Source organism: Ascaphus truei, chromosome 6 (assembly GCF_040206685.1).
Source record: "Ascaphus truei isolate aAscTru1 chromosome 6, aAscTru1.hap1, whole genome shotgun sequence".
Lineage (NCBI taxonomy): Eukaryota > Metazoa > Chordata > Amphibia > Anura > Ascaphidae > Ascaphus > Ascaphus truei.
The window spans coordinates 125,250,773-125,278,331 of NC_134488.1; the positions used below are offsets into that span (position 1 = coordinate 125,250,773).

General features: G+C 43.3%; 1 protein-coding gene across 3 annotated transcripts in view; it reads left to right on the forward strand.

The window, feature by feature from the left end:
* Positions 1–26,128, forward strand: part of LOC142497840 (serine protease inhibitor swm-1-like) — a 135,196-nt gene extending 109,068 nt beyond the window's left edge. For 2 of the 3 annotated variants that reach the window (XM_075606206.1, XM_075606205.1), the window contains exons 4-6: positions 23,275–23,320; positions 23,488–23,553; positions 25,230–26,128. In XM_075606206.1, coding sequence (XP_075462321.1) covers positions 23,275–23,320; positions 23,488–23,553; positions 25,230–25,275 — 158 coding nt within the window. In that variant the 3' untranslated portion in view covers positions 25,276–26,128. Of the gene's footprint in view, positions 1–23,001; positions 23,136–23,274; positions 23,321–23,487; positions 23,554–25,229 lie in introns of those variants that run through there. The other variant, XM_075606204.1, reaches the window with a different exon arrangement.
* Positions 26,129–27,559: the final 1,431 nt, after the last annotated feature.

The window sequence follows — 27,559 nt, forward strand, 5'->3', positions numbered from 1 at the left end:
TTGCAGTTTAACCTACATTTTTGCTGAGAAAAAAACTAAATACCATTTAATTCTTATTCCTACAAAAACCTAATTTAATAAGAATATACTTTTCTATTCGTACTCTTGTGATTAATCTGAAAACTTTTATAATGTACATTAATTACTTTAAAACTAATTGAAAACAATTTTAGAATTCTATTGTAGCAAACATATTATGTTAACTCGCATACAGTAGCTGGGAACTGCTCACATTCCTGTGTAACATTCAATGAAAAAAATGTGGGGGTTTCTGCAACTGTGGGCTGCATACAATTACAAGGAGAGACAGAGCTGACTTTTAGATTTTAAATTCAGTCCTTCTTTTCCCTTCCTTAATCTCTACCCTTTTTGGTCCTATCATTCTTTACTTTTGTTAACAGATTTATTTCTTAAACACTTCCTGAGTCTTTTCCTTCTCTGCTCATTTGCATTCTCTACCACAGTATAAATTTCTGACAATATTTTATGCTCCCAACCAATACACACAGTCTCTACTTGCTTCCCAATTTCTGCATGTACAGTAAACCTTTCACATCTACCGCCACTATAAGTGGTCTTGCGTTTGTCTCTACTTCCTCAAAACCTTCATATGCCTTGATCATTTACAATAAACTATCGGCAACTTCACTTGCTGTTAATTTTTTATTCAGTCAATTTTTTCAATGTAAATGCCCCAATAATGACATTTAAATTTTTTTTTTTTAACCTAACATTGTTATTGTTAGTCTTATAATTTATCTTGTCCAGCTTACTTCTGGATATGTTACTTGTGTTGGTCTTCACGATTATCTTATAAAGAAAACTTATCTTAACAACGGGCAATAACCTACCAGAATATAAGACCTTATCTAAATGTCCGTGATATAGGGAACCAACAGTCAGCCAAAAATATAGTTCCTCTTATCACCTTGGCCATTCTTACCATTCCAATTACCCATTATCGCAACACACTTATAGTCTCTCTCTCTATATATATATATATATCCACGTATATATATATAGCCTGGAGACCCCCCTCCCCTGGAGCAGCTCGAGCGCGGGTGCCGAACGACCCGACGGCTGCTTCCAAGGGTGGGGGCTGGAGCAGGGAGCAGCGCGGCTTCCCCTGCCTGCGGCCAGTTGCCGGGGACGCGATCGGGCCGTTGCTATGGCCGCGATCGTGTCTCTAAGGTCCCGGCGGCCGGTGAGGCAGGGCGCCACCATTGAAGACTGCGTTGCGCATGCGCAGGGCCCCGATTGTGTAGGGAGAGCCCCAGAGACAGGGATAACTCGCGCGAGAGTAGGGGCAGGCGAGAGGAAGCACAGAGAGCCCGGGAAAGCTTGCGCAGGCGCAGGAGAGTTAGGGAAAAGCCCGTGAACCCCCAGCCTACCAGGGAAGGCTCTGAGCTGGGACTACATATCCCAAGAGCCTTTGCGCGCCCCACGTGACACCAGGGAGCCAATAGGGCTTAGGGAGCTCAGGAGAGATGGATACATTTGGCAGGTTTATAGGAGGCAGGAGTCAGAGAGAAACGGGAGTCAGAGAGAGAGGAGTGAGAGACCGGAACAGCCCAAGGAAGGAAGTAGGGTACAGGAGTTCAGGACTCACTGTACTAGGCCAGCACCCCCTGGGACTGAGGTAGTTTAGTGCTCTGAGAGAGAGAGTGCTGTCAGGGACTACTCTAGAGAGAGGGACCCTGTCATTCAGGAGTTATAGTTGGAGCAGGGATCTGTGAGGGAAGGCAGGGCGCGGGGAGCGAGTACAGCTCCTGCGGCCCTATAGGTACCCGCACCCCAGATAGGTTCCAAACCCCCCAAGGTAGTGGGATAATTGCTTAGGGAGGCCCAAGATAGGGACGCTGCTATTAGTTTGGAGTGCTGCCTTGTCAGAGTCACAGCGGTCAGTGCTGTGAGGTCTGGCAGGCAGACACCTAGTTGACAGCACGGTGGCTGTCAGCATTAGTGAGGCTGTAGGGACGTGGGTAGTTAGGGGAGTGGGACAGGTCCTCAAACCCTTTAGGCCCATAGGAGTTTCCCAAGCCACCACAGGTTGCTGCACTATAGGGACGGCCCATAGTGTAGCACGTGCCCCTTAGGAAGATAGGGACACATTGAGGAGTACTGTTCCCGTGAAGCGGTTGGACCCACGTTGGGGTCCACAAAGACTGTTCCGGAGTGGGACCGCTCTAGCGGTCCACGTGCAAGGAGGATCAGAAGGAGGCATCGCCCGACTGATCCTTTGCGAAGCGTGGCTGATCCGAGCACCGGAGTGCTCGGCAGGTATCTACATTCCTAAGTGCACCACGGGCCCTTAGTTTAAACTGTGACTGCGCAGTCACCCATTGATCTTTCTGCAAGAGTGCGGGACATTGGGTGGGGTTCTCTGGACACTGGGTTAGTGTTGGGGAAGTGTCCTGCGTGACGCGGTAGGTGTCTCCTCTAGAGAGGGACACAGGTTATGTTATGTATGTGTATGGTATTACATGTTAGTAAAGTATTCGTTAGTATATTCACTGTGTATGTGTTTATTGAGATTGTCCTGCGAGGAACCACTCCCCCTCTGGTGGGAGCCATCGCAGGTGGAGGCGCTGCATCGTTTGTTATTGTAAGTATTATCCCTAGTGTAATTGCCCCAGGTTTCCCCGTGGCGGAAGCTCAGCCCTCCTGTGAGCCAACAGGTATGCACCACACCGAGTAACAATAGATGTTCCTGCACCCACACAGTAGAATCTGCGATTGGGGGGGGGATATATGGGTTACATTTGGAGGCGCTGCTGAGATACGACCTGGGGTGCCCTGTGGTTTTTTTTTTTTTAAATTGTTCAAGTCCTATTTTTGTCATCATGGTTGTGAAGTCCGGACACGAGGTCCACGACTGGGCCATGAAGTTGGGAGTGCCACCGCTCCACACGCTTGCGGGGTGCCGTGTCCCTATAGACGTTCGGTCCCCAGAGATAAGAGTGGCCCTGGGACAAAACCCTTATCTCCGGGGGGCTGCCCCCATAGCCGTGGTAGAGTTACAATTAGAGGACGCAAAGTATTGTTCCGTGCTAGTGAGTTGCGGGCAAGAAATAACTGGAGGTCTGGGCCCGTCCAGCTTGTGGTTAGAAGATTCGGTCGGTTGAGACTGCCCTATAGTGTACCCTGAGCTGCCAAAACAAGAGAGCGCACGTGCCGCTGACTGCACGCCGGCACAGGAAAGTATTGCAGAAACCTGTCCGGGACTGGCGGGAAACCCTAAGCCCCGCCCCTGCAATGCGAGTGAGTCAGTGCAGAGCCAGACCCCCTCCCTTGTAGAAAGTGCCCCTCCTTCAGATTCCACCAGGGGGAGAGGATGCCTTGAACAGCTATCAGCCACGGTTGTTCACCCTATGGGCAGTAACGGATGCAGTATGCCACACCCTCCGTGGTTTGGCGAGTGGCGATTAAAAGGAATTGACATAATCGTTCTGGTGTGTCCCTGCTTACAAACTGAATGGGATCTGCCTGTTGGTGCTGAATTGCATCCCCTTGCTTTACCAGCCGGGGTTGTATCGATAGAAGTGGAAGGGAAGCCTTGTCTTAAATGCCCGTGTCCCGACTGTGATTTCCCAGGTTGTGAATGGACCTGGGGACCCCGGTGTAGTGACTGCGGGGTACAATTCCTTCACCCCGAGTTGCCGCAGTTTACAGAACCATCAGAGGTAGGGGAGGAAGACACTGATGCGGAACCCGATTATCCTTCCTCTGAGGATGAGATGATGTATGAGGAAGACGAGATAGACTGTCAGGGGATACACCCTAGTGTGTATGTGGCCTGGCGCGTGCCCGGAGTAGATTCTCTTCTTTTCATGTGCTCCTGCCTGCAAGATGCCCACTCTCAGGGAGCCAACGTGGCTCGGGGACCCCTCGACTTCAGGACCATCGAGGTGGAAGGAGAAATGGGTATACAGTGTTTTAGCCCCACGTGCGGCTGTTCTAGAGAGACATTGACATGGTGGTCCCACTGTGAATGCTGCGGTAGGCGGCTATTGAAGCCTATTGTACCCCAGCCAGCAGAACCAGAAGAGGACAAGGGACAATTAATGAAGCGTTACTACGGCCTTTGTCAGAAAGACGGAGAGGAGCTATCTGAGTGCCTCATGCGGATTGCGATAGTCTTACAGGAGATGAAAAAAAGGGATTGTATTAAGGCAACCGATGTGGAGGCGTACTGTTGTGACCAATTCCTGAGCGGAGCAATACCTGACCATCCTGTTGTGGTCAGAATGCGGTCCTCCTGGATGCGGGGTGACCCCCTTTCCTGCAGAAGGCTAGTGGAGGAGATGGAGAAATATGAAGTTGTAGAAACTTTCCAAGTTCCTGAGCAGAAACCACAGAACCCAGATCAGCCAGTCACGGAACCGAGCAACACGTTGGCAGAGAAGAGCGCGACCGCAGTGGAGGTAGCAGAGCGAGATTGTCTCGTACCAATACCCACTGGCTGTATCGCAGAAGAACTCGGTGGCTCACCGGCGGAGGATCCGTTCGTGATGTTGCCAGCGGACGAGGTTGAAGTCCCATCGGTGGCGATGCACCTACCGGCGAACCACCCCAGCGAAGATACAGAGGAATCACAGGGTAAGGTGTGTATACCCCCACCTTCTTCTAGTGAATCCAGCGACCCAGCACTTGTGGTGATGCACCTGCCGGCGGACCACTTTAGTGACACCAATGAACACACTATCTCGGCGGATGCAGAGCCTGCTGTGGGCCCATGTGCCCTAGAGGAAGTGTATCCCGATGTTGCGGACCCTGCTGTGGGCCCGTGTGTCCTACCATCGGTCCTAGAAGAAGGACCAGTACCTACTGACGACAAGGGTGAGTCGACTGCCCCAGGGGTGTCTGGGGTGAGCCTCTAGGTGACCGCGGAGCACGATGGCTCCTTAAGTCTGGTCGCCCGGGCGAAGGGTTCCCCTCTGCATCGCGTCCTGGCGGAGGTGTCCTCATTAGAAGGTAGCTGTCCAGTGATGAGAGTGGACCAGTATCTTCCGATAATCATTCCAGACGAAGAGATGCCCATCGCCAGCCAGCAGAGTGGTAAGGAACCCCCTTGCTCCCCACAGGCTCCGATGGAGGTGGCCGTGAAAAGGGCCAGAGTCACGGCTCCTGAGCAGAGTATGAGCTCGTGCGCTCCAACCCAAATGGTCCCAGGACTGGGATCCAATGCTCCCGAGTTCCGAGCCAGTGAGTGGACTGTCCCAGAAGTGTTGCGGACAGGTCCCGAGACAGCTGAGGTGGGAACTGACAGCGTCCCCGAGGACCTGTTGGCCACCGGGAATCCCCGCAGTGGTAGGCTATCAACCCTTTACCCCCTGCCGGGTGAACCCGAGACTTTGACAGAGACGTTGTTCAGTTTTTGCTTCCCAGTGGAAGTCTCACCGGCCCATAGAGACAAAGACTATATACCGTATTTCCTCGATTGTAAGACGCCTTCGATTGTAAGACGCACCATCGATTTGGCCCTTACAATTGAGGAAAATCACTTTTTTACTTACCATGTCTCAGGAGAGGTCCCATGTCTGCAGATGGTTGAAGATGGACGGTGGGAGTGCGGTGGCGGCGGCAGGACAAGTCCAAAGTCTGCAGATGGTTGAAGATGGACGGTGGGAGTGCGGTGGCGGTGGCAGGACAGGTCCAAAGTCTGCATGTGAATGAAGATAAGACAGCAGGCGTGCGGTGGCAGGAGATCATAATAGCAGGAGAGCTGAGCAGGAGCAGAGCGGCATAGGGAATGGCTTGGGAGGTGCACACTGTAACCGGAAGTCAGACACCGGTCAACTTCCGGTGTTACAGAGTGCACCTCCCAAGCCCTTACCCTACGCCGCTCTGCTCCTGCTATTATGATCTATTAGCCGCCACCGCACGCCCGCTGTCTTCTTATCTTCATTCACCTGCAGACTTGGGACCTGTCCTGCCGCAGCCACCGCACTCCCACCCGCTGTCCATCTTCAACCATCTGCAGACGTGGGACCTCTCCTGCCGCCTCCGCACACTTCGTCCTCCGCTGACATGGGACTTCTCCTGAAACATGTTAAAAGAATTTAATACATCGATTCTAAGACGCACCCCAATTTCAGACATGTGAAAATCGGAAAAAGGGTGCGTCTTAGAATTGAGGAAATAGGGTAGTAAAAATTTTCTCCTTGGAGCCCAAAGAGGAACGCTCCATCCACCAGGTAGTGGACCGCGGGAAAGGTCCTGGCCTCCTGGTCTACCGCATCTATATTAATAAAAATATCCTTCACTCTCCCCATATTATAACTATCATTTAAAAACAATTTGAAAATACTGAGCTTCTACAGTAGTTAACTTTCATGTCTGGAATGTGTCCTGCCCGTTATTTCTGTGTCACGTGTTCACCTAATTCTGTCTATGGAAATTCAGGGGGAAAGAATGTAATTCTGTTTAAGGAAACAAATCGCCTGGCCAGTACGATAAATATCATTATTTTTCCCAGTGATCGGACTGATTACAAAAAAATGGTAAAGATCAATTGATTTTCCCAAATTTTGTCCTTTCTTTCTCCTCCTCTCTTTCCACGGACAACCAAATTCTCCCTGCCCAGTGTTGATTAATATGTATTGTAGTGGGGATGTGTACCTTTAAAAATTAAACTTTCAACGCAAGCAATTAATTATATTCTGAAATTAGAAACACTTGCAAGTTCCTAGATAGTAATATTTAATAAACCGTCATTCCTATTATTCAACTCACATAAGACTTTCAGACAGGTAGGATTCACTCAGGTTCTACAAGCATACAGGGATTACTCAAACAATCAATGTTTTTACCATAGTTATACCTGAAAATCTAATAAAACATTTTTAAATAAAGAAAAACAATAAACAAAAACAAAAGGTAGGATGATCGATATCAGCGCTGCTCCAATAGATTCAGACTCACAAGGTGGGATAAAAATAATTTATTAAGACTACTTAAAATGGATACTAGGGAACATAACAAAAAGGCCTCCTCCCACGCGTTTCGGTCGAGTTCGCCCTTTCTCAAGGAGTATAACAAGACATGAAGGGAGGGTGTTATTTATAACTCCCATCTAATGGTTGACTAATGTGCTGCACCTGATTAAGAGACATTTATGCAAATTTCAACACACTGGGCTCATACCAAATGATCACAAAAGATATCATTAATGAAAGAAGGGTTAATATATAAATCATAATAAATCATAATAAATCATAATAAGTTCTCATAATACATTAGTCTATACTAGCATGATGCCTTGCAGAATGAAATTGTATAGATATGTAATATGTCTAATAGCCACAAATAAATACATAAATGAAAAAAATAAAAAAATAAAAAGCATTTGATACATACAGAAAAACCGTACGCGACATCATAATCAATTTATGGAATACAGATGATCTTTCCAACCACTTAACTAGCTGAAAATATACTGTTACAGTTCGTATAATTCATCATTTTTATACAGATATAATACATAATGTTATAACAGCATAACAGCAAATATAATAAATCAAGGATTGAATGAAGTAATATAGAATAGTGATATAAAAATTGTACGAAGAAAAAGAGAAAGGGGAAAAGGGGGGGGATGGAAAGGGGAGAGGGGGGAGGGGGGAAGGGGGGGAAAGGGGAGGGGGGAGGGGAGGATGGGAGGGGAGGAGGGGGAGGGGTGGAGACTCTAGTTTTCGATCCCAGACACCCAGTAAGTGTGTCTTTTCGTCTATATTTTGTGTCCACTGTGTGTATATGAATTTATGTGAATACATTACAATTTATTTCACCATACTGTTTTGCTCAATGAATGATCCTGGTAAAAAGATGTAAACTGCCTGGTCTCCCGTGACATTATCCATGGTGGTAAGTTAAGCATTTGCCATCTCCAGAGCTGTAAACAGCCAATGAACCCCGGCATATTAGGAACCTCTCGACACGCGACATCATCCACTGCAATGTGTCTCCAAGCTCCTTGAAGATCAGCATCAGGTACAAAAAAAATATTTCTCCTTCTTGTATCTTCTTCTGTAATTTCTACTTTTCTTCAACATTCTTTTCTTTCAATCCACACCCCATGGTAAATCCAAAACGGATGTTGACTCGTCGACATCTTCAGCTAAAATGAGATGGAGCAGGCCTTATATAGGGCCTGTGACGTCACATTTGAGGGTCAGATGGAACATCTTCAATCTGATGGTATGCTGTATTATGTGACCGGCTTTTAATTTTTTTTACGGATGTGACATCATCTCTAGGGGATGCACGCCACATCCTTAAAACCACATGGCTCATATCACAAGGTATTACAGCAAATGGGATTGAAGACAATCCCATTGGTCCCTGTACCATGTGATATGTTACATTTGTTAAAAAGGATATGACATCATCCCTTAAAGTGCTGGGGGTAGAGGAGGTGGGTAGTAGGGTCGTTGTGTTTATTTTTGTGTCTTGGGGGTAGAGGGATAGGGTGAAGGGGGTAGCAGCCCCAAGATGTGGTGTTTAGGCCCACCGGGGGGTTGTGGGACTGGTTAATCCCTTCATTACCATAGCAGTTCCCACCACTATGGTAGTGAAGGGGTTAACTCCTCCCGCAATCATCCCAGCAGGCCTAACCACCCACCCTGTGCCTACTAGCCCCTTCATTCACCCCCTCTGCCCCCAATAAACGGGCTATTGAATTTGACCCCCTTCATTGCCTTAGCGGCTAGCCGCTAAGCTAATGAAGCTGTTTTAGTACAAATTGTATTACTAGTGTACGTGAGCAGCGGGTCTCCGGAGCAGAACCAAGTTCATTTGAGGTACAGGGACCTCTGCTTCTGAGATACAAGCACTGTTATGGGGTGCTGGTATCTCTTATGCAAATAAATGTCTCGTGTCACGTGACCGGGACATTTAAATGCATAGGAGAAACCGACACCCCATAACGGAGCCTGTATCTCGGGAAGCAGGGGGTCCCCTTCTGTTCTAAATGGACTTGCAAAGCAATGTGCAATAATGTATGTGTAATATGCAATACCTACTTATTTGGCACATATTTTAATTTGGAGGGCTAATATTCACAGGGCCCCAAATATTCTTTGACACTTTAATTTGGACTTCACACCTGACACAGAGGGGGCATTTAACGGGTCTTCTTTAATTTGGGTGTTTAACTGTAGGTTCCTCCCAAAAGAAAAGAGGTTAATCAAATGATGGGGAAGCTGCAAAGAGAGACAACATATAATTAAATTAACATAGTATTTGCCTATAAGCAGGGCAGTGGTTTTAAAACATGTGTTTCCAGGAACATATTTACTTCATTGGACGGAATCCAAACTTTATTTAATGCCATACAAATTAGCCAGAGAATGTAATATTTATCTTCATCTTTAAATGACACCAACTGATATACTGATTTATAAAAAGAGAAAAAAAATAGATTTGACATTACTGGCAAAACTTACTGCTACTTGTTAAACAAGCAGCACACATGTATGTTAGTCACAATAAATAAATAATATCTGACTTTGCAAAGAATTCAGGCGCAAAGGGTTTAAAACAGCAAATCACCATTTCTTGTACAATATCTGCCAGAATTATGGATCTCCTAGACTGCTAAGGTAATGAGCTGCTTTAATGATTTTTTTTAATAGTGTGCGGAAGCAGTGGGTCACCTGAGCTGAACCACTTTGATTTCGGGCTCAGAGACCCCCTGTTTCCCGTGTTACAGGTCCCGGAATAGGTCATCGGATGCCAGTGTCACCGTCATATTTAAAGCGTCCGCGTCACATGACGCGGGACATTTAAATAATGGAAGAGATACCGGCACCCCATATCTGGGCCTGTAACTTGGGAAAGCAGGGGGTCCCCGAGGCGGAAATCAATGTGGTTCATCTCGGGAGACCCTCTGTCCCGCACACTATTAATAAAAACTACATTCATGCAGATTCATTACCATAGGGCTAGCCGCTACGGTAATGAATTATTTTTTATTGATATTTGTGTTTTTATACTAGTGTACATGAGCATGGGGTCTATGGGGTGCCGGTATCCCCCTGTAGGATTTAAATGCCCTGGTCACGTGACGAGGGAGACTTAAAAGCACAGGGGATACCGGCACCCCATAACGGAGCCTGTATCTCATGAAGTAGGGTGCCCCAAAGCTGAAACCAATGCAGTTCAGCTCAGGAGACCCCTTGCATATGTACACTATTATTAAAATTTATATTTATACAGTACGATCGACTGTAAGAGCCGTGCAATAAGACGCAGCGTCTCCATGCAGTTCTTACAGGATGCTTTTTTTTAATCAGCTATGGCGCTTTAGAACTTTAAGCGCGATTGCAGGGGGGGAAAAAACAGCTTGCGCGATCGGGCGGCTTTTTACCCGCACGGACCAAAATGCGCTTCACTTCTTAGTGAATCCCGCATTTGGCTTCACTTTGTAACGGGCGAGTCAAAATTTCCCAATCAAATGCGAAAGCTCACTGCTTAGTACAAGCCCCCTTAATTTGATTTGTGCTCACTTGATTTTCACAGCCTCTGGTGGATTATTTAATCCCCGTTCTAATTTTAATTATTTTTCTCTCCTCAGGTCATGGTGGTTTATCTTACCGTCGCTGTGGAGACAACCAGCAATATTATCTCTTCAAACCTATTATAGCTTCAAACCTTGTCCTAAAAGCTCTGGGGACCAAAAGGTTGCATGTAATCCTCGTCGTTGTCGGCCTGGATGCTCTTGCATTACAGGCAATGTTCTAAAACATCCCAAATCAGACAGATGTATCCTGCCAGAGAATTGTGTTGAATGCACAAAGCAAGAGGTCTATGTACGGTGCTACAAACCCTGTGAAGAAGACACATGTGATGGCCTAAGTAGTAGTGAGGGGTCACATTGCTCAGATGACTGTAGACCAGGATGCAAGGGTAAGCCTGGATTGGTTCGCCATGATGGCGAATGCATCTGTCCTTTTAGGTGCCCTCACCAACAACAGAGTTAACATCTTGGAAATACCAGCTAGACACACTTACAGTATGTGGTACACACACCCTTACCACACACATACTAACTCTTTTCTTACTATCTCAAATGCAAGACTTTACAAGCAATCAACTAGCAATGGAAACTTCAGGAGCTGTGTTGGGTTAATTTGTCAAAACTACCTACATAAGCAAGAGCCTGTGACATGTTCAATATCATAAACAGAATCTTAGTAACCACGTTAGATAATCCCCCGGTTAAATGTTATGTATAATTATCTGACTGTAATCTGATTCTTAGTGTCTTGAATCACCACACTCTAGGGTTCTTGTTTAGATTTTTTTTTTCAGACTTACAGTATGTTACGAAATGTATCACCATCAGATTTTACTTATATATACTTACATAATATATTTCCAATGTAAGTGTCACAGTTATGTTTGTATAATCTGCTCTGTTCAATAAATGTGTCTTTCTCATTACAAATTGGGTATTTCTAAGTCTTTTAGTTTGTTCATCAGTTTAGTACATACAAATGAAGCAAGACTTACTGTTTTCTTGAACGCACGAAACCAAACGCAATTTCCAGGCTCTTCATTGCTTCGCGGATCCCGTGACTGCAGCTACTGAATGATGTTTTTTACGGCTGCACTGGTACTTTGTGGTAACGAGGCAGTGCTAGCGTGTATATAAGTTATATTCAATGTACTGCATTCTCAGGCCATTGCTACACTAATGCACATGTTATACTGTTCTGGATATTGTAACTGGAGGCAGAACTAAGGGGGCGGCGAATGGGACACTTTCCTGGGGTGCAGCCTGAAAGCAGGCACATAATTCCCATCTGAGGTCACTACAGTTCAGGGAAGTGAGGAGGATTGGAAGTCAGAGGCATGCAGGGGAAGTCAAAGCTCAAAACACAAGAAGTAGGGACTTTTTTGGAGATTTACTGTATTTTGTAACTTTATACAGCAGTTTGCAGCATTACACATGTCTTCCTGCATTTGGAAAGAAGTTAATCAAATTATGAGAAAGCTGTACAGAGAAACAACACATCATTAAATTAACATAAGATGTGTTTACTGTACATGCAGGGTAATAGCTTTAAAACATGTCTTTCCAGGGACATATTTCTTTCACAGAAAGAATTAATACATTGGACAGAAACAAAACTTGTTTTTTAATGCAATTCAAATTACATCACTGGTCCAGCTGACATCCAGTACTGCATAAAGGAACGGTTAAATAGAGGTTAACCCATCAGGTGCTCTAGAGGCAAAACACAATCACTGATTTGTGTGGAAATGGTAAATATGTGGCAGGCCAAGGCAACACTCCCTATAAATGATGTAAAGTCTCTCCCAGCAATTGGCTCCAGAATGGGCACAAATAACATTGGGTTAGAGAGACTCATGGTTAGTGGAGTGTATGATGCCAAGCCTCGTAGATCCTTGTTGCACCGCCAACCCGTCTAGCAACTCTTCCGTCGCACAGGGCGGTCACATGACCGGCGATGATGACGTCATCCGAAAACAGCAAGACAGCAACCCGGCGTGAGGCTCGTATTAAAGCAGGGCAGAAACTCCTTTCACAGAAGGCAAGTGACAGCGCACAGCCGTAGGACAAAACAGAGGATGGCTTCTGATGGTGACTTAGAAAACCTTTGTCAAAGGCCTGAGGGCTGAAACACGTCAGAGGATACGTCAGCTGTATACTCTGCTCTCAATAAAAGTTTTCTAAGTCACCATCAGAAGCCATCCTCTGTTTTGTCCTACGGCTATGCGCTGTCACTTGCCTTCTGTGGAAGGAGTTTCTGACATCCAGTACTGTTCTGTTCTCACAAAACGCATGCATGCGCAGAAGGTAGTAGTAGTGCCGCAGCATAGTAAGGGCTTTACGCATGCGCACGAGTGCAGGAGCGGCAGCCATTGCTTATAGGCTCTGCATGGGGGACTACAATCCCCAGCAGCCCAAGGGGCTACTAGTCATCTGACCCACAGCAGCCAATAGGAGGTTAGGATTCCCTGCACCAGCGAATATTACATAGTCACATAGTTACATAGTAGATGAGGTTGAAAAAAGACGTAGGTCCATCAAGTTCAACCTATGCTAAATTTATACAACAGATACTTTATCCTATATCTATACTTACTTATTGATCCAGAGAAAGGCAAACAAAAAACCCCATTAAGGGGAAAAATTAATTCCTTCCTGACTCCAAGAATTGGCAATCAGTTTAATCCCTGGATCAACATACTTCAAATGTATTCTTATTTGGTATATCCCTATATACTATACCCATCTAAAAAGATGTCCAACCTTTTTTTGAACAAATCTATTGTATCTGCCATCACAGTCTCCATGGGTAATGAATTCCACATTTTAACTGCCCTTACTGTAAAGAACCTCCAACCTTAAGGGATGGCCCCGAGTCCTTTGTACTGCCCGTGGGAAGAATAGTTATTTTGAAAGCTCCTTGTATTGTCCCCGAATATATTTGAATGTAGTTATCATATCCCCTCTTAGACGCCCCTTTTCTAATGTAAATAAATCTAATTTAGCTAGCCTCTCCTCATAAGTTAGATTGTCCATCCCCTTTATTAATTTAGTGGCTCTTCTCTGCACTCTCTCTAGTTCCATAATGTATTTTCTTAGGATTGGTGCCAAAAATTGTACTCCATATTCAAAGTGTGGTCTTACTAATGCTTTGTAAAGGGGCATACAGTAATTATGTTTACTTCCCTTCCATCCATTGCCCGTTTGATGCAAGATAAGATCTTGTTTGCCTTTGCAGCTACTGCATGACATTGGGCACTATTGCTAAGCCTGCTGTCTACAAGCACTCCTAAATCCTTCTCCATCAAGGATTCCCCCAATATATCTCCATTTAATTTGTAAGTCGCCTTTTTATTCTTGCATCCCAAATGAATAACCTTACATTTATCTGTATTAAACCTCATCTGCCATTTACCTGCCCACGTTTCCAGTCTCTCCAAGTTCTTCTGAAAAGAAATTAAATCGTGCTCTGATTCTATTACTTTACACAATTTAGTATCATCAGTAAAGATGGAGACTTTGCTCTCGATCCCAAACTCAAGGTCATTAATAAACAAGTTAAAAAGCAGGGGTCCCCGTACCGATCCCTGAGGTACTCCACTCACGACTTTAGCCCAACCTGAAAAAATTCCATTTATGACAACCCTCTGCTGTCTGTCCTTTAACCAGTTTTCAATCCAGGTGCATATATTATTACTGAGTCCAATTTTCTTTATTTTGTACTCCAACCTCTTGTACAGTATGAAACGGTATCAAAAGTCTTTGCAAAATCTAAGTAGACCACATCAACTACATTACCCTTGTCTAAATTCCTACTTACCGCCTCAAAGAAACAAATAAGGTTAGTTTGGCAAGATCTATCCTTCATAAATACATGCTGACTATTACTAATAATTTTGTTTTCCATTAGGTATTCCTGAATATTATCCCATATTAAACCTTCAAGAAGTTTCCCTACTATTGAAGTCAGGCTTACAGGTCTGTAATTTCCAAGGTTGTGAATAGATACTTTTGTTGGTCTGTGAGCCACGCCAGTCGGGAGAGGGACCGCAAAGGAACAGGTAGTGTCCATGGAGCAGTGTTCCTCTGGACTAGGCCAGACCTTGTTCCCTAGGCCCCAGTTGGCCCTGACTCAGATACCTAGTCAGGTAGAGCACCAGTGAGACTGGGAACAGGTCACATACACGGTATAGACGGTACGGTGATATTATCCATGTCGGAATTCACCCCACACGTAGGAGGATGAAAATGTTGGATCAGACGGATCCCCTTTTTGTCATTCTGCAATAACTGGGTGCAGGAGCCCCGGGCAGGTATCTAACCCACTGCATCAGGGACATCAGGGAATTGGTGCCCGGCACCCAATGTACTCTGGGGACATTCACAGTTGGTATCCAATGAGGATATATATATATAATCCAAAAAACAGCTGGCACTCCACATGAAAGTAAACAAAGTTTGGTGCTTATCCCATAACACAATAATAGACCATACGATACCGGTTGAAGCACGACATCAAGGGACAGCACACAGGTAAGTTGATCACAAATTCTTTGCATTGAAAAAGAGACACAAAAAAACGATGGCACCGCCTTGAGAAAGGTCCCACTGGGGGACCGAAACGTCAGTTTTTGTGTCCCTTTTTCAATACAATGAATTTGTGATCAACTTACCTGTGTGCTGTCCCTTGATTTTGTGCTTCAATCGGTATCATATATATATATATATATATATATATATATATATATATATATATATATATATATATCATAGAAAAAGAACAAAAAGCACTCCGTAATAATAGTCACTGATGTGGGTGCAGATCCTATAATGAAGAATAAGCAATACGATACCGTTTGGAAACGAAATCAGCAGGCAGCACTCCAGAATTGAACAAACAAGTGTATTGAAAAAATAAACACAAAACCAACGTTTCGGTCCACGAATGGGACCTTTGTCAAGGTGGTGCCACAAAGGTCCCATTCGTGGACCGAAACGTTGGTTTTGTGTTTATTTTTTCAATACACTTGTTTGTTCAATTCTGGAGTGCTGCCTGCTGATTTCGTTTCCAAACGGTATCGTGTATATATATATATATATATATATATGCATATATATATATATATAAATATATATCATATAACATGGAACAGTAGGCCCTCCATCTAGTAAGTCAATGAGGTGGGTGCAAATCCTATATGATAAAATAGGCAAAACGATACCGTGGTGAGACAAAATCAAAGGCAGCACTCCAAATGGTTGTCAAAAAATATATTGTGGTTAACAAGACACCATAACAATAGTATGCAAAGAGCGAACTTCCCTAGTGCATTATCTCATGATGCAGATGAAATAAAATGTATTTAAATAAATGTAAGGTAGATAATACACACTTACAAGACATAAAGAGTAAAATTCATGTAAAGGTATCTTTACATACAGACTCCTGGTACAGATCAGCTGAGTGAGCTTAACAAACCCTTATAAAGGTGCTGCACTTTATAGGCAAATGGACAGCATGGGGGCATTTAAAAGCTAAATAAAACTACTGATTTGTATATATCTGTAAAAATTATTTAGATACTTTATTTCTACATACTTCCTCATAATTTGCATATAAATTATATTATCTAGTTAATTGTAGCAATGTGAAGAAAGGGCTGGTACATACACATTATTCTCAATAGAAAAAATGTGCTCTATATTCTTATGAAACAAAACAAGGAAACCAATGGCACTTAATTACATTTTGGTAAAACTTGTTTATCTGTGGGAACAGAGCAATATTGTATGTCAGCCGGACTAGGGATGTCCCTGTTGAAAGTTTTCGGTTACCTCCTTCCTGCAGAGCTGGACTCTGCAACTCACCACGAGGTTCCACATGTCACTGGTGAATCATGTTCCCTTTAAGAGTCCCTCGAGTGTCGGTGCTGTCACTGGTCCTTTTCAATGAGAGTGTAATACCGCTGGACAATATTATTGTATTGTATTGTATGTCTTTATTTATATAGCTCCATTAATGTACATACTGTTGCGGCTAAGCTTAATCTGAAGCTTAACCGCAATTTTCTGTGCCTTTTTTTTTGGCGCTGAAATTGGTCGCACGCCAGCCGCATCTCACGGCCGCGCGCACCTGTTTCACCAATCAGCGTTAATGGCGCTGAACAATGGAAGCGCCTGCGGCGCTGAAAAAAAAAAAGCCTGTGTCTGCACGGGGTTTTAAATTACCCGCAGTGGCAGCCGCTTTAGACTCAGGGCGGCTGCCACTGTAGAGCTTCACAGTAGTAATACATGTGGTAATCAAATAAATAACAGAGCATGGGAATAAGTGCTTTAGACATAAAAGTAACATTAAGGAAGAGGAGTCCCTGCCCTAATGAGCTTACAGTTTAATTGGTAGCTAGGGAGAACGTACAGAGACAGTCGGAGGGAGTTCTGGTAAGTGCGTCTGCAGGGGGCCAAGCTTTATGTATCATGTGTTCAGAATATCCACAGTGCTATTCATATGCTTCTTTAAGCAAGTGTGTCTTAAGGTGGGTCTTAAAGGTGCAGAGAGAGGGTGCTAGTCGGGTACTGAGGGGAAGGGCATTCCAGAGGTGTGGGGCAGTCAGTGAAAAGGGTTTAAGGCAGAAGAGGGATTTAGATACAAAGGGGGTAGAAAGAAGACATCCTTGAGAAGAACACAAGAGTCTGGATGGTGCATAACGAGAAATTAGGGCTGAGATGTAAAGGGGGGGGGGCAGAAGAGTGTAAAGCTTTAAAAGTGAGGAGAAGAATGGAGTGTGAGATGTGGGATTTGACCGGAAGCCAGGAGAGGGATTTCAGGAGGGGAGATGCTGAGACAGATCTAGGAAAGAGTAGAGTGATTCTGGCAGCAGTGTTTAGGATAGATTTAAAGGGAGACAGGTGAGAGGCAGGAAGGCCGGACAGCAGGAGGTTACAGTAATCAAGACGGGAGAGAATGAGGGCCTGAGACAGAGTTTTAGCAGTCGAGCAACAGAGGAAAGGGCGTATCTTTGTTATATTGCGGAGGAAAAAGCAACAGGTTTTAGAAATGTTTTGAATGTGAGGGGCGAATGTGAGAGAGGAGTCGAGTGTGACCCCTATGCAGCGTGCTTGGACTACTGGGTGAATGATCGTAGTTCCAACAGTAATGTGGAAGGAGGTAGTAGGGCCAGGTTTGGGAGGAAGTATGAGGAGCTCTGTTTTAGCCATGTTGAGTTTAAGGCGGCGGAGGGCCATCCAGGATGATTAAGCAGATAGACATTCAGAAACTTTGGTTTGTACAGCAGGTGTAAGGTCGGGTGTTAAAAAGTATATTTGTGTGTCGTCAGCATAGAGGTGATAATTAAACCCAAAAGATGTTATTACTGTAGGTCACCTATAGAAAGTGTGTACAGAGAAAAGAGAAGAGGTCCCAGGACAGAGCCCTGTCTATCTTCAGTCTATTTTGATGCCAAGGAGGGATAATGGTTATGATCTCATTTCCTCAAGGGGGCCCATCTCTCCATGCCAAGAGTTCTGCACCTTACACAAGGTGGATGGGCCATCCCAGCTTCAGAGTTTTGGAACATGCTCCAAGCAGAGATCAGTTTCTGTCCGACTTTTCCTGCCTTAGTCCCATAAATTTGCTAGATATAATTTTAGTTGCCCTTAAAATGATTATAAAGTATTGCAAAGCCCCCTTATTTGGAGGCATGTTTTTACGTAAAAAATAATGATGATGATGATGATGATGATGATGATGAAGATGATGATGGTGATGATGATGATGATGATGATGATGATGATGATGATGATGATGATGATGGTGACTGTGTACTGTTGCTCTAGGAGATGCTGAATTCTGGTAGGTACAATAAATGGTGGGTTGTTGTTTATGCGTCCAAAGGGAAATTCTTTCCAAAGCAAATTGTCATCTATACTGTATAAAAAGACCAACATACTGTACATGCATGCGTCTTGGTTAACAAGCCAATAACATCAAATATATTCTTTTTATTTATAAATCAGAATATCAGTATATCAGTTTGTGTCTTTTTAAGATGAAGAAAAGTATTAAATTCTCTGGATGATTTGCATGGTCTTTGGTTATTCTGAGGCCAGAGTCATGTTTGTTAGGAATAGCCCAGATAGGTTCAACTCAGCCCTCTTTCCAAACCACAACAAGTCCTGTATATTGACTTCACTTTATTAAGGAAAGCAGCAATAAAGAGAGGCACTTGTGGATGAGATGTTTGTGATGGAAGAATGTCTCTCTGTGGGTGCTTTGTAGTAAGGGCAGGTGAAAAGGATGAGGCCTTGCCAGTAGAGCAAAATTACAGAAGGTACACACTCAGCCAGTGTTGAATGTAAAAGGAAGTGTGAGTGTTTTCTGGGTAACAAAATAGCCTGGGGACATAACATCTGTCAGCAAGGCAGAGGGGGAGAGAGCAGACTAGCCCATTCTGAGAGAAAGGCTGAGGTTGCTATAGCAACTCACTGAATATATCTAAGTAAACAACATGTGTAGCAAAATGTTGCCCTTTCACATGCAGCAAGCTGCTGGAACAGGGGAAATAACAGTCAACTGAACTAGGGAGAAATTTATCCCATAAGCTGTAAAGGGAGACAGAGGAATATGGAATCTAGTTCCAGGACATTGGTTTCTGTCCAAAATGTAATAATATATTCTGTGAAGGAAATATGTTCCTGGAAACACCCATTTAAAAGCTATTGACATGCATATGGACACATATTATGGTAATTTAATTATATATATTTCTTTCTCTTTACAGCTTCCTCATAATTTGATTAACTTCTTTCCATTTTGAAAACAAAAAGCACAGGGCGCACCGAGGTTGAATAATATTATAATAAATGTGAATACAAAAAACAAGTACAGTATCGACTTACATAAAATTAATCTGTTATCCAGTGAGATCTTAAGTGGTACAGTCCATGCTGCCCCGTCCGTGGGTAGAAGGGAAGCAACGCCAAGCTCGAGACAGTCTGTCCCGTGCGCTGGAATTGAGTAGTGTCTCCGTCTTGCTCAGCACAGCTACTTCCGGGTTTGCGCAGCACCGCGCGGTCCGCGGGCTGTTGTGTGCACGTCTCCCAAGTTCACAGTCTCTCTCTCAATTCAAGTGGCAATTTTTGTTTTCTATGACTGGTCTACCTCTGGAGTAATCCTCGGTGGATCTTCAGTGGAGAAGGGGAATATCTCCATGCACAGAAGCAGCAACAAGGAAGGAGTTGGTTTACACCAGAGACTGTAGGAAGCATGAGCGCAGATCAATAACCCCCTTTTCTTTCCTTTTGGGATGAACGTACAACACCCAAATGAAAGAAGATATGTTGAATGTCCAGTCAGACAAAGTGTGAGGTGTGAAGTCTAAATAAAAGTGTCATAGAATATTTGGGGCCCTGTGAATATTAGCCGTCCAAATGAAAATATGTGCCTAATAAGAAGGTATTGCACATTGCACATAAAGTATTGCACATTGCTTTGAAGGTCCATTTAGCAGTAAAGGGTTAAAAAGTACAGCCCCTCCAATGTGACCCGCCTTGATGTGAGCTCAAGGTGATGTCATAGTTATATAGAAGATGACGTTGAAAAAAAAGATCATGGCGCTTACAGAGGCCCCGCGCTCTTCTCCACAACATTTACATTAAATGCTGGGGAGCATGCGAAGAATCTGTATGTCCCTTACCTTGTCTCCTGTGCTTCTGACGAGGCCATGGCAATGCGGCGTCAAATGATGCCGTGGGTCAAATGGCAATGCGTTGCCATGACAATATATATGGTGTCGTGGGGCTAGATTCTGAGGTTGCAGGGGTTGTGTGTGATAACAAAAAGCATACGTTTATAATTAAAACATGACCTAGTTTTGCTGCCTTTTCCATTTGCAAAAGAGGTTTGGGCTTATCAGTCTCACAAATATTTGTCTGTTTCTCGAAAAGTCTTAGATATACTTTTATATCCACTGAAGATTTAAATACACATACAGTAGCTTCTACATTGTTACCAAATTCCTTTATAAATTCTGTATCTTTCCTTATAATGGGTTTTAAATCTTTTTCTCTTTTAAACATACCCTACAAACTCTTCTTTTGACCTGATCTCTCAAAAAATGGAGTAACCCTCTAAATTAACTGCCCGTTCATGAGTTTTATCCTACAAAATTTCAGTAATGCCTGACAAATCATATTGATTTTTTATGACGATTATTTCAAGATTGCCCATTTTATCAACCAAGCATCTTGAATTAGCATCTTGCATTAGCAAGCCTACACATAAGTGTGTAGTATTATTTTAGATGTTATAATATCTGTTCCCTTAACTGTTCTTGAATTTCTGTTCCAATAGACTTTTATTCTTGATAGTATTTCTAGTATTATCTGCAATTAAAATTGGTAATGTACCTCTTTACTTGCTAAGCTATTCATTCTCACCACCATCATAACCCATAGTTATTTCCCAGTTCCTTTCTAGTCTTTGTGACTTATTAATACTTGATTGTCCATCCCCGTACCTCATAGTTTAAAATCTTCTCCAATCTTGTAATGGTCCCCTCCCCTAGCACAGAAGTTTCCTCTTTATTCAGGAATCCATCCCTTTTATACATATAGCACCTCTTAGAAAAGAACTCCCAGTGCTTTAAAATCCCAAACCCGTACACCAATTTAGCCATGCATTTACCTTCCTAACCTTTAACTACCTACCTGTGGCAGAGCATGACAGTGGCACCATTTCTGACAATAATACTGTACCTTGGAGGTCCTTGCCTTAAGTTTACCATATAGACCACAAAACTAGTTTTTAAGAACCCTCCATCTCTCACTAATATTGTCATTGGTGATAACAAAGCAACAAAGGAAAGGGTTCTTTACAGTAAGAGCAGATACAATGTGGAATTCATTATTCATGGAGTCTGTCATGGCAGATAATATAGATTTGTTTAAAAAAACAGTTGGACATCTTTTGAGAAAGGAAAGGTATGCAGGGATATATCAAATAAGTAAATATGGGAAGGGTGTTGATCCAGGGAGTAATCTGATTGCGAATATTTAGAGTCAGTAAGAATTTATTTTTCCCCTTTTAAGATATCATTAGATGTTATTTCACTGGGGTTTTTTTGTTTGCCTTCCTTTATGCTGCGGCCATGCTGCCACTGAGTGCGCTTGGCGAGATCACTTCAATGATTCAAAATAAGTTCAGCCACATTCAAGCGGCGCTCGCGCGCACATAAGCATCCAAAGCTCAGCGCTTGGAAAGACATGAGGGTATATTGGGTCACTGTCCCTGACCACATGGGTACGCTGAATAAAAAGCCTGACCCGTCCCATTACTACTGATATGGTAGCAGGTTCTCCATGTTGGGAGGGATCTGTGCTCATCACTGTTAGGATAGTATGCGATTAAGTACATACTGTTCTATTGAAGTTCGGTGTATTATCAATTGTATGCCATAAGTTGTTGTTTATAACTATTATTCCAGGTTGTTCAACTGAAGAATGGTACACTAAATTCGGTTCCAAGTGGGGACGTTGGATTTTCCACCAGAGGCAGAGTGTAGCTATGCCTGGCTTGGCTACTAATCTACCCTGCCTGACATGTAAATCCTGGTACAGTGCAGGCAGTGTTAGGCCCAATACAGGGTTTTCCACACCTGCAAGCAGCTCCCTTAAGTGACAAGGGGGAGGCAGGCTAAGGCCTGTGTTCTGCCGAATAAGGGGCTCAGACCTTGGATCCTCCCCTTCGGTACTTAAGGGGCTGCACATCCAAATTATGTCAGATTGTCTCTCCCTTGAGAGTGACTGGTCTCACAGGAGAAGTGTGCAGGGCTCTGTCACCTTATATCCCCTCCTCTAGATATGTGGGAGTGATAACCATACCCCCTGCTCCACAGGGAGTAGGGGAAGAGCTGGGACTGCTCTCGGTGCCCATAGCTGGGGGTTTGATAACAGAGACCATCCAGAGTTTGGAAACCAGATTAAATTATGCAGTGCTGCCTGTATACTGTACTCTTAATTGAGAATAATAAAGACTGTTCCTGTTTCAAATATGCTCCGTCCTGAGTCTGCAGTCTATCAGGGGGAGTATGAGAGAGTTCTTCTGCAGGGGCTGCCTTCAGAACTCCTGGAACCTGCGGCAGATGGAGGCGCTAACACCAAAGTGAGAAAGAACCAGCTATCACCCCTAAAGCCCATCCTGTTTCCCCACCAACATCACCGTGATCTCAGGCCTTCTGTGAGCCAATAGGTATGCAGCATCATCACACACCTGGTAGCAGGGGGAATCTCCCAGAGGGCGGGAGAAACAACGCTACATGAGAATTTAGGACAACATTTTATTCAGGCCAATGTTTAAAAAACAGCCATTGTGTCTGCTTCTACAATTAACTTAATAACTACTGTTGTCATGCAAATTATGAGGAAGTATGTAGCAATTAAGTAGCTAAATAATATTGACAACTACAGTATATGCAAATCAGTCGTTTTATTTAGCTTTTACATTCCCCAGACTCACCATTTGCCTATAAAAAGCAGGATCTTTAATAGGGTTTGTTAAGCTCACTCTGGACACATCGTCAGAAGAACCACATACAGAGAGATTGCTGTGTTGGTGATAGAGGTGAGATGGGATGGTAATATTTTCTTTAGAATGTGAATGTAATTAGGAGTGGGAGAGCTGTGACTGTGGTGTTAATGTAGTGTCCCGGGGAGGGGACCAGAACCACCTCTCATGTGAGTCCTGTATCTGTCCCTCACAGGTCAGGATGCTGCACAGGGCCCTCATCACACTGTCACTGGCATTGGGTGAGTACAAACCTGCTCAGGGGGGAATTATTATAACAAAAACAGTTTAGATATCTATAGGAAAACAAAGTACCAACGGTGCTGATAAGTAATGTCTGCTGTGTACATTAGCAGAAAATATTCATTTGAAGTTGACACCATGTTAAACCATCATTTTCTATTGACAGTGCTGCCTATGATGTTGGTGACATCAACAGTTGCGCCCCCAACAGGAGCGCCTGCAGGATTCGCAGGTATGAAAAGCTTATTTTCAGGGGATCCATTGGCGTTTTTTCTTGTGTTAATATGGGAAATCAAAAAGACTTAGTTAACTACGTAGAATAATGAATTTGTGTTACATATTCTGCAGCTCTTCAAATCAGTTAAATGATTGAATTCACTGTCAAGCCTTTGCACGTTAAAAAAGTGAGAAAAGAGCAATGAGTGTGTCATTTTGTGTGTGTGTGTGTGTGTGTAACTCGTAGTTCCAAGCTATTGATGGCACATTGAGTGATGGATGCATTGGTTTTAATGGTGTAGACAAGCACCCTGTACAGGGATTCCGGTGTGCAGGTTTCCTATACTACACTCACGGTGGGTTCCAGTTAGATTGACATCTTTCAGTGGGAACTCTTTTCAGTGTAACACGAGAGACTCTTCTTATAAATAGGAGAGTTGGTCAGTATAGTTGGGCACCAACACGGGAGTTCTTCATAGATAGAATTATAGTGTAAAGTGTTTGTCAACTCACAGGTCTCTTCTTTAAGGGTACAACTAATTTCAGTACTGTATTTAGTAATAGTGCATCTCTTTTACAGTATTGTTTATAAATGTATACATCTGATACATATTGTGATTTGTGAGGCACCAGGGAACATACGATTTAAACTTTATACATTTATTACAGATGTAAATTCTACAAAATTGATCAAAACTGTTATTAAATTGAAATTTTCAGTTTTTAAATTAAATCTCTACTAAAAATAAAACTAGAACTGCAGCTGGTTTCCTCCAGTCTGGCTAGGAGAGGAGGGGAATCGCCCCAGCGCAGGCTTCTTCTCTCCACAGCGGTCCAGGCTCCTGCACCATCCTGGCTCAAAGAGAGAGGTAGTCCCCGCGTGATCTCTGCAGCAGTCCAGGGTGTCTCCCTGGACTAGAGCTCTCCCAGCACTGAGAGATTTAGGCTTAGAGACAGACTAGAGAGACAGCTGAAAAGGTTAATTAGGACGGTCTGTTCTAAATTAACCTGCTACGTGCTGGGCACAGGTTGTTCTGCAAAGCTATTTAGAAAGGGAAGGCAGCCTGGTACAGGTCATAGGTATCCAGGCAAAAGTAGTGCAATCCTGTTGATTACAGTATGGATGACACAAACAAAATTGCCATGAAATCAGTAGGATTTTGTCTTTGATACATCTGGAGACTTGCACCACTTTGCATTTCTACATATTGTGCCTCAGACTATTGCTCTAAAACTTATGACTATCCTTAGTGGTATAGGGATCATTTAAATGCTGCTGTGTGAAGAACATGGCAAAACAATTCACATTGCGTTGTTATTGTGTTGTATCCCAGGCTCCATATTATGTTTTTTTTTTTTAATCTTAACATCCAAAAAAGTGTTTCATATTTGAATGGAAATATCTTTAAAATAATAATCCCACCTCTAATATTGGTTAAGTTAAAAGTTGTACTGATTACACAATTACTCAGTTTAAAACATCTACAGTATTATAGCTTTTAACTGTAAAATGATACAGCTTAGCTGGCTAAATGTATGCAGAGCAAACATCATAAAAATTGCCTCACATTTTCACCAACTGAAGTCTCTTGAAAGAATTACCTTTGATGTGTTTTGTGCTCACTTCATTTTCACTGCTTCTGGTGTATTATTTAATCCCCATTCTAATTTTAATTATTTTTCTCTCCTCAGGTCATGGACCTGCCGTTCACTGTTGGGACAACCAGCAATATTATAGCCCCTGCAAACCTTGTCCTAAAAGCTGTGGTGACCTAAAGGTTGCATGTGATCATTCCTGCCATCCTGGATGCTCTTGCAAACCTGGCTACGTTTTAGAGCATCCCACATCTAACAAATGTATACTGCTAAAGGATTGTAAAATATGCAGCAAAAACGAGGTCTATGTAGCGTGCTACAAGCCCTGTGAAGAAAACACATGTGCAATACATGAGCAGCCACATTGCGTACATCACTGTAATCCAGGATGCAAGTGTAAGCCTGGATATGTTCGCTATCATGGCAAATGCATCAAACGCTCTGACTGCCCTCACTAACAACAGAGTTAACAGCTTGGAACTGCTACAGTAGTTACACACACACTTATATGGTACACACAAACTTATTCACACCCTTACACACACCCTTACAAGATATGGTACACATACACTTCTACTTGCACACACATTGCTCTTTTCTTTCTATCTCAATTGCAAGGCTTGACAAGCAATGAATTCGCAATGGGAAATCCTGGGGCTGTGTTGGATTAATTGAGCACAACTACCTACATACTGTAAGCAAGAGCCTATGACATGTTTAATAATCATAACAGAATATTAGTGACCACTTTAGATAATCCCCACGTAAAATGTTATGTATAATTATCTGATGGTAATTTGTTTCCTATACTGTCTTAATGCTATGGTATAAAAACCACGTGTGTAATGCTCTTGTTTAGATTTATCTCACACAATGTATCACCAATCACCAGCAGCTTTTATTTTATATACTTACATAGTGAATTTCTAATGAAAGTGTTACAGTTATGTTTGTATAATCTGCTCTGTTGAATAAATGTGTGCTACTTATTACAATCTCTGTGCCCTTTTCTACTACACCTGTTTAGTACATACAGATGTACTGTACAAACACACTGCTGGAGTCTCAAACCTCCAGATGGAAGGTGAGATACAAGAAGCCCCCAAATTGGATGCACTCAGTCACCTACACCAAAGTAATGAGTTATATACAAGGCATCACAGCGCAGTTTTTGTGTGCGCTGCTGTACTCCAATCGCCTGAGGCACACGTGATTATCGCGGTTGCTTTGTTGGAATTTTATGGATTTGTGCAATTAGATTAAATGAATTAATTGTAATGTGTACAGTACTGTGCTACTGTGTCAATTTCAAGTGTTTAAAAGTCAGAACACAAAAATGCCATTTTATGCACTCGCCTGCACTCGCGTCTTAATGCGGTACGGTTGGAAGTAATTCCACGCCATGACATGGGTTATTAATACACAAAAGGTACAAAATATGGGGTAATAAATGATGAAACCTAAAAGCAGTGACAATGCTGGTCAGGAGCTATGCAAGGAAATAATAAAAAATCGGTCTAGTGAATGATAGCTGTAAGTAGCAGAGAGCACATCAATGCAAGGTGACCAAAAATAAATAGTTAAACACCTAGATTGGTGGAATGGTGGCCATCGTACTCTGCTCTAGATGACAGCGGGTGCCCTGAGGAACAAGCTATAGTGCGTCAGAGGGGAGAGTCGACATTAGCATAGATACCTTTTGGTGATGACAATGCTAAGCAGCTGAGTCGTTGTCTGCATGGCGGCGGACACATTCCGCTGCATACTAATACCAGATCTGCTAGAGTAAGCCTGCATGTATAATGATGCTTTAGCAGGACTGAGTCTACACTTGTAAGCAAAATGTGTTTTTACCCGTAATCATAGGTTAAGTATAGTGATAATGTAATCTATATGGACCTAGCTGCATATGGCTCTGCATCGTATAATAAAAGTGTAATGGCTTCAGTTATCAGAGAACTGTGCGTCTGGTAATATCAGCTATGTAGCTAGCCATGAAATAGCCCCAGTTAGCGTTACCTGACAAATTACTCCCAGAATTGAATAGTAGGGAGGGTAAATATTATTACTAGCTGCCAGGTACCATGGACCCTAATCTGAGGGGTGTTAGGGGAAGGTAGAAGTAGATAGCCGGGACAACCTCTAGTATAGCTAACCTGATGAGTCAAGAAGTGAAACAGTGTATCATTGAGCCAAATGAAAAGAAGGGATTTTCTAAAAAAAAAAAAAAAACACCCATTCCACAGCCGCACTACAACACAAGCCATGGAGAACTTAAAAGGAGCACGGCCAAAGGTCAATCGATTCCATTATAGAGAGTTGGTGGGAGTGGGGTTGTTGGGGTTGAAGGGGTGGGTAGTAGATTGCCCATTCATTGCTATTGGGGTTAACTTTTGAAAATATGGTCTGCTTTCTGCCGTACGGTA